Here is a 12,566-nt window from a genome sequence, read left to right as displayed (position 1 = left end):
GCTTCTCAGTTCTTTAAAGCTAAGTTATTTCATTTCTTAACTTAAGTTTCTCCTACACATATCCCTAACTGGTTTAGAATTAGCGTGCACATTATTCTTTGCATGGTAAAATAACATTGCGCATGTGTCGGGGACTTCTGTTCGAACAAACCTGACCTGCCGTCTGGATCAGCAATTTTGAAAAGGTGGCAACACTAGTTTTAAGGATGTAATAGAATGAATACAAGGAGAAAAATTATGATACTGTATGAGCAAAATATTGTACTTTTGTGCATATGACCTGCTCCATCATTTACAATGCCTGTTGGAGCAGCCTTTGCTCTATACATGTCAGTTTGTGATTGCAATTTAAAATCACTGTATAATTTGCTTTATTGTATAATATTCTTTCCCTGTTAAATTGTCTTTGTTCTAATCAATGGAGAATCTGCACAAAAAGGCAATATTTCTGATCTTTCAGAATAAATGAAGGACATAAGAAGGTTGTAAAATAGATTTACGTCTTAAACTAAGTACAGATAAAGGTTAATGTTACCTATGGTAGCCAACTCGGCGACGGGGAAATTTTAGAGGCCGACGGGGAAATTCTAGACCGCGGTGGGGAAATTTTTTCCCTCTCCGTTCAAGAATGGCGACCGGGATTTCGTCATGATTTCGTCATCAACTAAAGATATCCGTAGAGGGCGCTTTGATTCTTAGAATTGCGTATTATCGGAATTATGCAAATTTTTCCGCCGAGAGTGGAGTAGGCGTGTTGTCGTGCCAAGAGATTTCGTTGAGTTTTTCTTACTTTTCGAATTTTTCTATTACGAGGTAATTTATAATGTTGTTAATTTCATTTGCGAATTTAAGCTATTGGAAGTTATTTATTGAACAGTTGGCTAAGCGTTTTCTGTGATTTTTGGAATAGATATTTCGCAACCAAGTCATGGCGAATTGTGATTTAGAATCGGACGAATTTTGGAAACAGTGTACTGGACGACGTTTTTATCAGTTAATCGAAGCAGAGTCTTCCGAATTGGGATTAGACGAAAGAATTGATGGCGGACTGAAATTTGCCATAAAATTAGGCCTCCAACACACCGAGGAAGTTTGCGAGAAATGTGGCCAAACATGCAAATTGATTTATCGCAGTGACCGGAATTCTTGCGTGATGCGTTGCCGAAAATGCAGGCGGAATAGTTCGGCTTTCGATGGAACGTTCAAAGGGAAATGTGGCAATATTTCATGGGCTAATCTGCTGACATTCATATGGCACTATATTGGTTTAGAGTGCACGACGAGTAATTCGGCAATTTCCTCAGGTGTTTCTAAAAAGGCAGGAATAGACTGGGCTAACCACGTACGTTTCGTTATGTTAGTGTCCTTACACAATCTGACATCGTTTAAAATAGGAGGCGTCGGCAAAACAGTGGAAATAGACGAAACAGTGATATGTAAACGAAAATACGAGAAATGAAGAAAGATGAAAAGCACTAAATGGGTCGTTGGAGGTTTATGCCGGAGACTATTCCGGCTGCTCCCGCACCTATTGCCAACAAGAAAAAGGTGGAAAAAAACAGGAAAACAGTGGATAAAAACGAGACAATTGTTAAAACAAAAGCGCAAAAGAGATCCTCTTCTCATGCCGGAGAATCAAGTTCAGTCGACAGGAAACGAAGAAAAAGAGGAAAAGCTCAGTAACAAAGTAAGTGCTCATTTTTTTTTTTTGTCATGTTTTTTAGTATTCTTAATATAGACCGTCGGGTAGAAATAATCTTCCCGTCGCCGTCTAAATGTACGGTAGAAAGAAAAAAATTCACGGTCTCCGCGTGCAATGTATGGGCGGGGAAAAAATCCCTGTCGCCGTCTAGATTGTAGGGTAGAAAAATTTCCCCATCGCCGAGTCGGCTACCATAGGTAACATTAACCCAGATAAATAGCTTCAACAGTTTGATATTTGCACAAATCTTTTTTCTGATTACAGTGGTACCTCGATATACGAGTGCCCTAATATACGAGTGTTTTGAGATACGAGCCGCCGAGCGAGCGATATTTTGCTTTGAGATGAGAGCAAGATTTGAGATACGAGGAATCGCACACTACACCGCTGCACACGACCCCAACATGCGGGGCGCATGTTGGGGTCGTGTGCAGCATCTAACAGTTTCTCCCACCTCAGACTAGACCTCAGTCTGTGTGCTTGTTTCCCTCGTTTTCGAAGCATTTTTGATAAGTTGGGTTCGCGTTTTTTGCTTTTTGTACATTTACAAAACATTATCACATTTATTTTTATAACCATGGGTCCGAAGAAGATGATGATGTCTATTGAATTAAAGCGTGAAATCATAGAAAAACATGAGCAAGGTGTGCGAGTAATTGACTTGGCGAGGATGTACGGGCGTAGCACATCAATGATATGTACTGTGCTTAAACAGAAGGAGTTGATAAAGGGTATAACGCCAGCTAAGGGCGTTACAATAATTTCTAAGCTCCGGACCTCTCTCCATGAAAAGATGGAGAAAACTACTGATGGTGTGGGTGACAGAAAAGCAGTTTCAAGGAGGAACCTTAACACAAAGCATCATATGTGAGAAGGCACGAGCGATTTACGGTGATTTGCTGAAGCAGATCCCACACACTTCCACAAATGAGGAATCGGAAGACTCGTTTAAAGCCAGTCGGTGCTGGTTTGACAACTTTAGGAAAAGGACCGGCATTCACTCTGTCGTCAGGCATGGTGAGGCAGCAAGTTCAGATGTGAAGGCAGCTGAGGTTTACATCAAAACGTTTTCTGAACTGATAGAAGCCAAAGGATACATCCCCCAGCAAATCTTCAACTGTGACGAGACAGGGCTTTTCTGGAAAAGGATGCCGAATAGGACTTACATAATGGCAGAGGAGAAGACGATGCCAGGTCACAAACCCATGAAGGATAGATTAACTCTAACACTTTGCGCCAATGCGAGTGGCGACTGCAAAATCAAGCCTCTGCTAGTATACCATTCGGAAAATCCCAGAGCCTTTAAGTCACATAAGATTTTAAAAGAAAAACTGCAAGTTATGTGGAGGGCAAATCCGAAGGCATGGGTCACCAGGAAATTCTTTGTGGAGTGGATAAACCTGGTGTTTGGCCCTTCTGTTAAGAAATATCTACAGGAAAACAACCTACCCATGCAAGCCCTTCTTGTCCTCGACAATGCCCCTGCTCACCCACCAAATCTCGAAGATGATTTACTTGAAGAATTCAAGTTTATAAAGGCTCTCTACCTACCACCCAACACCACTCCTATCCTGCAGCCCATGGATCAGCAGGTGATTTCTAATTTTAAGAAGTTGTACACCAAGCACATTTTTCGGCGCTGCTTTGAGGTGACGGAGAACACAAACCTTACCCTTCGAGAGTTCTGGAAGGACCACTTTAACATCGTGATATGCCTAAAAATTATTGATCAGGCCTGGCTGGGTGTTACAACGAGGACCTTAACCTCTGCATGGAAGAAGCTGTGGCCTGAGGCTGTAGCTGAAAGGGCCTTCGAAGGATTGGAACCCGAAGTGTCAGTGGTAGAGGAGATTGTTTCTCTGGGAAAATCCATGGGTCTGGAGGTGGATGAGAGAGATGTGAACAAACTCGTCGAGGAACAGTCTCAGGAGCTGACAACCGAGGAGTTACACGATCTACATTCGCAGCAGCATACGGTGGTTCAACGAAAAATTAGTTTTGAAGAGGAGCCAGAGATGGAGGAGGTTATCTCTACAAGAGATATAAAGGAGATCTTGGGAATGTGGGAGAAAGTTGTAGAGTTCATGGATAAAAATCACCCCGAAAAAGTTGCAACTGGTCGTGCATCGGAGTTGTTCAACGAAACTTGCCTAACTCATTTCCGCAATATCCTGAAAGGGAGGAAGAAACAAACCTCCTTGGACAGTTTTTTAAAACGATCTGCAGGTGAAAATGAGCAAAGCGTGACGAAAAAAGCGAAGACCAGTGACGAAAATTAAGCGCTTCCGTAAGCACTTCACTTTTTCTTTTATTATGTTTTTATAGAATATGTATTTGTTATTTATAAATAAATGTTTCTTCTTGTAAATACATTTTTCTTATTCAAAAACACTTAACAAAAACAACTGAGGTGGTGTTTTGGGAGCTGGAACGGATTAATGGCATTTCAATTAATTTCAATGGGGAAAATTGCTTTGAGATACGAGCAATTTGACATACGAGCAAGGTTACGGAACGAATTAAACTTGTATGTCGAGGTACCACTGTATTACCCTTATTAACTGAATGTCTTCTTCAATATACTCAAAAAAACCAAAAATCCAACAATTTAAGACTCTAAACTTTAATGTCTAAATAAAACGAACATTTTCAGTCACTTTTAAAAAACCATCTGTAGGTTTGTACAAAGTTTTAATAAGATGCACAATCAAATGCAAAGTTTAAATTCTGAAAATTGTTTTAAAATGCCATCTGATTGAATCTTGTGTAATTGACGTATCCAAAGTTCCTGTAATTTATTAGATTTCATATAGGGCTGTCTGGACCATAGACAAGGTATAATTTTTCCTGTAGTTAATGGCCAATTTATTTTCGTTGGCCTTGAAAATCTCCAACTTTTCCAAATATCTAAGAATAGAAGGTTGTCTTAAGTAATGTAATAGTTTGTCTGGTCTGTGTTGAGCCTTTATCTTGGTACTGTCTATGTAGACAGCTAACAACGTGTAGCCGAAGGCAAATAACAGAGTCCGAAGAATCGCTCGGCGTTGATAAAATTAAAAGTTTATTATTTACAGTTAATACCAATAGTTTCCAAAGAAATAATTGTACACACTTACTAACTAGGAAAGTACAAATATACTTGGGACGACCCGTAACAATATCACCAATTGCTCCCCACATGCTGACAAAACAAAGGACTTATTTTAACTTATGTCTAGCTTAACTATAACTTAACTAAATTTACAAAATAAAGGCCCCTAGATCAAGATGGGGTTGATAAGAATTAGAAGATTTGTTATAACTCAGGCAGCATCGTTCTGGCAGTTCAGGGGGGATGGCACTTAGTTCAGAACCCGAAGAAGGCCTTGGTGGAGGCTGAAAACATTAGTAGGTTTTTGTGTCGAGTACAACACTGGCAAAAAAGGTTTTTGTTTGTGGCTGTTTAGATTTCTGTAATTTATAAATTAAGAATTCTACTTTAAACATATTTTTGTTTATTTTGTATAATTTTATTTCAGGCAATAGAGTATTTAAAAAATATGTCCTGCTCTTCCACATCAGTTTCGTCTGATGAAGATAGATGTCCAGTTTGTTTCACAGTACCAGTTCCTGGATTAAGTTATCGATTAGAGTTTTGTGGTCATCAGTACTGTTCTGATTGTGTAAAGCTTCTGGTAGCAGAACAGATTATCCCACTGAAATGTTGTGAACAAGTAAGTATTAATACTGTCAGCTTTCAATTTGAAACAAGAATTAATTGATTCACCTTTAACAATGGGTGAAGTTAAAGGAACTTGGTTAATGGACCATCTTCAAATATGGATGGAAAGTGAAATCATCCCACTTTCATCTTGTCTATGCCTGAAGATACCTCAGTAACCATTAGGGATATTCATGATGGGACTTTTCTTGCTTTTAGAAAAGCTGAATTGTACAAAATCTGTGAATTGTGAACTCATATGTGGACTGGATGATTTCAGGAAAGTAACAAACCTAAAGGTTTTTAGTATTGCCAACTACAAATATAGTAATTCTCATTTCATTGTTATTGTACATTTTATTGGTTGAGACTATTGTCTTTTAAGAGAATTATCTTGTAAGTTTCTGTAAGTTTAAAAATATCACAGCTAGTCCCTCCATTGGTGGATTTTGATAATTGGTGAATGCTGCTCCAAGGCAGCTTTCATTTAAGCCAATGGCTTTTGCTATAGAACCTGTGCTAGCAAAATCAAAGTCAAGAGAAGCAGTGCTTTTGTGAGCTGCAAAAGCTAATATAACAAGAAAAGTTATGGATTGTGAATACTCCTATTAACATTCCTTCAACTTCATCCACTTTCAAAGGTTCGCTTACGTACCTTAAACCTGTTACTGGTGTGTACATCCAAAAAACAGTACAGTTTTCGTTTTTTGGATGTACACACTGGTAACAGGTTTAAGGTACAGGGATGATTTCACCCCAGTGTTGTTTTGATGTAGATATTCAAAGATTCACTTATTAATCCAACAGATTAACTACAGTGCTAGTTCATCTTTGTTTGAAAAAAGAATATTTTAATTAACATTGCATAAGAAATGTGATTATAAAAGGATAATTTGTTTTCATAAATTTATTCGTTTTTATTTGTGTATGAATTACATTAATTTTAGTAAAGATAACTTTAATCTGCAGCAATTATACAGCAGATAATTCTGGTCTAAAATGGGGATTAAAGACTACATTGCTTAGAAAATAAGTTTAGGAATTTGATAATTTACATATAATGAACATTAATATTACATTAAATAAATAAAATTGTTTTTTGGAGTTAAAATTCTTTAATGATGATGAAATTAGCACTTTGATTATGATAGAATTATCACTTTAGCAATACATTAATATTACCAGGGCTGCGGAGTCAGTAAAAAGACACTCAACTCTGACTCCTGATAATTTTAGTAGGCCGACTCCAACTCCGGCAAAATTAAATACCAAGTCATTTTATGGGAGGCAGAGGCTTTCATAGAGGGTTACCCTACTCTGAACTCTAAAAGGAGCCCTGGGCATTTACCCAAATACTTTTATAGTTAGTATTTTTAATATTTAACTTACATTAATATTTATTTGTATAAAAAAATTAATTTTTAACAAATATTTAATAAGAGGAAAAAGGGGAGCAATAAAATTCTATATCTACATATCTTTATTCTACAGCTTTTGCATTTCAATTTCACCTTTCCAGAAAAGTTAATCCAACTAAAATGTGCGCGATCTAGCTACTTCAGCCCCTTGTTCAGAAAAGAAAAATATATACTTTAATCAATTAGTCTGGCTCCTTCAGAGAAATAGAGTACCATATTTTGACGAGTATAAGTCGCTGTCAAGTATAAGACGCACCCCTATTTTGAGACAAAAAATTTAGAAAAAAACTTTTTTAATGGGATTGTCTAAAGGTGCATTTTATTAATCATAGTGGCCAAGAAAGTCTTCATATTTTATTATCTCCAATTTGAACCCAGCTGAATAGGACATTCTTTTCTTTTTTTCCAGATATTTTTCAAGGATTTAACACGTTGACTGCCATCTATGAGATGACTCGTAGTTACCGTTTCTGCCTAGGACGCCACCTACGAGTTATATCATAGTTTGTTTCCCTTGCCATATTTGTGCAGCTACAATGTAATTCGTAGTATATCAGTGTAAATATGAATAGATAGCTTCAGGGGCAAGAACAAAAAATCAAGTTTGGCTTACATGAACAGAACATTTATTAATAAATGAACAGAAAATATAATCATAAAAAGTTTATTCAAAATCGAAAGCAAAACAATATTTTTATTGTTTGTGATAATTTATAAAACAGAAATATAAATTTAAATGAACAGAAAATATCATAAAAAGTTTATTCAAAATCAAAAGCAAAACGATATTTTTATTGTTTGTGATAATTTTTAAAACAATCTTCTACGCAAAGGGCTGGCTTCTCTGGACAGATTGGACAGAAATAACGCGTTTCTCGGCGTTTTTTATCTTTGGTACAAATTTGACATGGCTTTGTCGGATGTTGTTTTTTCTGAGTAGGTGGGATACTCTGTAAATAGTGAAGCTCTTGCAATTTAATTTTTTTTGAAACTGGTTGAATCTCTTCTCCAATCAACACTTTGACGAATGCTTCTCTAAACTTTATAAGTTTTATTTTAGAAGAAGTTGCTTTTTGAAAGAGTTTGTGCGCATTATGTATATATATCTCTATAATATGTAATGCAACCTTTTTGCACCATCTAATAGTCTTTCTTAGAGCTGTGTAGTACGATAGTGTGGACTCCGCAAGCACGTGGTTTGCGGGTATGAAAGGAAGTGGAAATGAATAGTCGGTAGAAGCGTATAGATAAACAAACAAAGGTTTATTAATTACACACACAAAAAGGGGGAATTGATCGCCTGATTTAAACAGGCAAACAGCGTTCTTAACAAAATTAAGGATGACAATAACACTAAGATTACAACAGTAATTAATCGCGAGACTAAAACTAATACGCGATTAAACCTTAAAAAACTATACAAACATTTACAAGATGGTAGATACCGTCGCCGTATTTCGTGGGACACGTAGTTACGAAATGAGATTCTTCTCGCTGGTTCTTGTCTTTTTTTTCTTCTTCCTGATCGGCTGCTCTGCTTCGAATCCTTTCTCTCGTCTCTTCACCGCTCCAGATCCCCGATCCACGAAAGAGAAGAATGAAAAAAAATATCTCGACACGTGGAAGTCACCCGTTTATATCTCCCACCATCCGGGAGCTTTTTCTTTTCCTCCCACGTGATCCTCCAAATAGCGAATCACAAACCACGGCACAGCAATGACGACAACAGACGGTACGGTACACAACAAAATGGCTGTGCGTCACATCTAAAACCCGATACAACAACATATACGCGACGCGACATAAACGAAAAAACAAACATATAAATAGAACAATCGAACAAAAAAAAAATACATAAATATATAACATATAGTTAATAGCGACGAAGCGCTACAATAGCATTTGATCTGATCGGTCAATGCCAGACATTCCATGATTATAATCTCGAATTATATTTGGTTTCATCGAACATTTTCCATTGCGATTGAACACCTCTACCATTTCAACAACGTGCATGTTTGAAATGGTAAGGACTTCTCGTTTGTCTTTCCATTTACATACAGTAACAGGACCATTTCGCTGCCAAATATACTCCCCCTTTTTCAGTTTTCGATTTACCAAATCTCTGGGATTCCCCTTTCTGTTATTTCGCAGAGTTCCCCACACATAAGTTTTTCATGTAGTCAGTAATTTCGTAAGAGCAACAGAATTATAAAAATTATCCATGTATACGGTATATCCCTTATCAAGATAGTCTTCAAGTAAGTGTAAGACAACATCAGTAGTGTGGCCTAAATTACTGTCAATTCCTTCAGATTTTCCACTGTAAATTGATATTTTCATAACAATACCATCGGATTCACATAGTTCATACAGTTTGACACCGTATTTGTGTTTTTTATTTTTTATGTACTGGCAGAAATGCAATCTTCCACGCCACAACATCATTGATTCATCGATACACATATTTTTATCAGGCACATAGTTTTGGTGCATAATATTATTGAAATGGTTTAGTATAGGTCTTACCTTATATAATCTGTCAGAAGATGGTATTGAGCTATCAACTAAATGAAAATAACGCAGTAACAATTGGAATTTATTTCGACTCATATGTGATCGCCAAAACATTATATTATACAATTCGTTTGTGCTCCAGTAATGTTCTATTGAAGGAAAAGAACCAGGACCCATTTGTAATACAAGTCCAATAAAAACTTTCATTTCTGCAGTGCTGACGTCTTTCCACTGTGATACCCTTTTAGATTTTTTTATTTCTTTATGTTTTGCAATTTCTTGTGCAGCATACAAATTGGTTTGTTCGACCAGTAATGCAAGAAATTCTTCCGAAAAAAATAGGTCTACCAGCATTTGCACTGTAAGGTTTGTCGTATCCAATTTCAAACCAACATTTTCTTGGAAAATAAATAGTTCAGGATTTTGTTGAGTTTCTGTCCACAAATTATCGTTTGGATTTGATGTGGTTGCTTGAGACGCATCGTCATTGCCTTCAGGTTCGAGAATAGTCTCATTTTCAGGTTCGGAGACGATGTCATAATCACTGTCCTCACTTGAATCCTCAAATGGTACGAAATCGCTACTGTCGTTACCATCCTTACCAAAAATTTTGTCAGATTCTGAATCACTTAGATTAGTGTAGTAATCAAGTTGTTTTTTAGTCAGTGGTCTTTTCTTATCCATATTGGGATATTTATAATTCGATTATAAAAATAAATAAAAAATAACTCTCTCAAAAAAGATGTAAATGTGATGTGCTCGCCTCTATATCTGATTTATTACAAATGAATTTAGACGCACATCTCCGATTGGCTGTAGCAAAGTGACAGGACGAATCGTGTCTGTGCACGAATTAACTCGTAGTTTGGCTTTAGCGAAGAGCTTTCTGTTACATAAGCCAACTACGAGATAATTCGTAATACCTTTATTTTAAGAAAAACACATTCTATATGCTTTTTGATTATTACTATGTACTCTGATTAGAGTATTTAATAATATAATATAATTAAATTAAGTTGGCGTTTTACAACAGAATCCTGAAAAGTCACGTGGCAGTCAACGTGTTAAAAGACTAGAAAATTGAAAAACTTGTAATGTTGTTGATCATTAAAAATTCTTGAAAGACAACAAAAACTGGTTAAAGCTACATTCACAGTAGCGGTCCAGTTAAGGGGCCAGTTTGCTTAAGGAACCAATTCAGATTTCGCACAAAATACCGGTAAGTCGCTCTCAGCGCCACAAGTAGCTTTCTGAAAAAATACCTAAAGGGGAAGACACGAAATGAGAGGGAACTTGAATTTTGGGTAGTTATTGATATTATTGATATATAAACATACCTTTATTATTTTCTAGAAACAATAACAGCCTATCAATTTGTTTTTGATTTGCCGTTGTTGCTCGTTTTTGCCAACATAACCTCAACTGTCATTGGGCGGCAACCATGTTTAAACATATGAACCAAGAAAAGACAAATGGTTTTGTTTGAAAAATAATCCTCTAGTTGTTAGATGGCACTGATAGCAGGACATTTGGTTGAGGGACCATCTGCTTAACGGACCACTGCACAGGTTGGTCCCTAGAGTGGACCACTACTGTAGATAATTTCACTGTAAAAATAGTTACTTGTTGAGTATAGAGCTAGTGGAAGGAACGGCGAAACTAGATTGAGGTGCCTCTAGCGGCGATGCCGGGTAACAGAATCGGGGCTACAAAGGTAGCACCAGTGTTGTTTCACCTAGTACTTTTGTACTAATCTAATATCTTTTTACTTGTTCCAGTACCAAGATACCCAACACCATTTTCCTAGTACTATTTATGAAATCCTAATATCTTTCCTTTCAATTTAGTACCTTTCAAAACATTCATTTTAATTCTATATTTCTATATTTTTTTACTTTACTTTGGCAATAAATAGATGTTTTTATTGCTTCCTCATTCAAGTGCAGCAGTTGAACGTATTTTTTTGCAATTAAATTTAATAAAAATTAAACTACAAAATCGAGTTCTTAAAAGCAACAATGATAAAATGTTACACTTGGAAACCATCATCTGCTTCAACCATACAAAAACATTCTAGTGAGGAAGATTCTGATGATGACGATCTTACCAGTGATTTTTCAATGTGATAATTTTAAAGTTCAGTACTTCATGTTCATTACTTTTGTTTCATCATTTTGTTCATTTGATTGTTGTTGAGGAATAATAGCATTCTCGCAACATATGAATTTATCCTGTATGAATTTTGTATGTTACATGTAAAACTATTTATATATTTAATAATATATAATATATACATACATTCTGCAGTTTAAGGTCAAAGTAATGCCTGCATTAGTCAATACAGTCGCTTCTCGACTTACGACGGGGTTCGGTTCCGCAACTTCGGACGTAAGTCGAAATGGTCGTAAGTCAAGAAGTGACTGTACTTCAACAAAACAGTTAGCCATCTTACACAAGCACACGCGAAGGGTAACTAACTACACAACAAAACTAAAGATGACGCAATCAATCGCCAAAAGCGTGCAAGATATATATGTATATGATATATATTCCACGAAACCTATAAAAAAATTGATACATTTAAAAAATTTTTTAATGAAATTTTTCGTCATAAGTGCAAATAGTCGTAACTTGAGAAGTGACTGTAGATCATTGGGACTGAGCAGTATTAATATTCTTATATTTATTATACTCTTAATTTTGTACAATTTAAAGGGTGGTGTGGAAGAAGTAAACTATATATCTATTTCATGGTAAATAATGAAATTTGTAACTAAACCATATATATAAAGGAACTTCAATAAGGACCATAGCAATAGCTAATAGTATTGTATTAATAGGGAAATTCTTATCCTCATTTCCTCAAAATACTAATTTTGCTTCTTACTCCTTTCTTCCACAGGTCTCGTAAATTCAAATATCACATCATATGCCAATTAATATCTGTCAGATTAACAAAATAACATAAAAAAAGAAAATTACTAAACTTTACATTAGAGAACTAAATTTAAAATAGAGCCAACTAAGGTTAACAAGAGATTGGAGATTGGTTAGAATGCAACACATCATTATGTAATTAACCTCAGGAATTAAATTGCAGTCAGCCATTTCTCTTTCGTCCCAGGGTAGGCCTATTATTCATGCAGGAACGAATAAAACTTTGTACTTGGTGGCTCAGTAATATAGGTTACACTACAACCGACCACACAACAGTTATTTTTTGAAGTTT

The 12,566-nt window shown here is 36.0% G+C and overlaps 1 protein-coding gene across 1 annotated transcript in view; it reads left to right on the top strand.

The window, feature by feature from the left end:
• LOC136990480 (uncharacterized) overlaps positions 1-12,566 on the top strand; it is a 46,421-nt gene that overhangs the window by 19,385 nt on the left and 14,470 nt on the right. The window contains exon 3 of the mRNA XM_067288864.1: positions 5,221-5,415. Within this exon, the coding sequence (XP_067144965.1) occupies positions 5,221-5,415 (195 nt within the window). The remainder of the gene's footprint in view (positions 1-5,220; positions 5,416-12,566) is intronic.

Source organism: Centruroides vittatus, unplaced genomic scaffold, assembly GCF_030686945.1.
Source record: "Centruroides vittatus isolate TY-2023 unplaced genomic scaffold, ASM3068694v2 scaffold_944, whole genome shotgun sequence".
Taxonomy (NCBI): domain Eukaryota; kingdom Metazoa; phylum Arthropoda; class Arachnida; order Scorpiones; family Buthidae; genus Centruroides; species Centruroides vittatus.
This window is presented reverse-complemented; position numbering and strand designations above follow the sequence as displayed.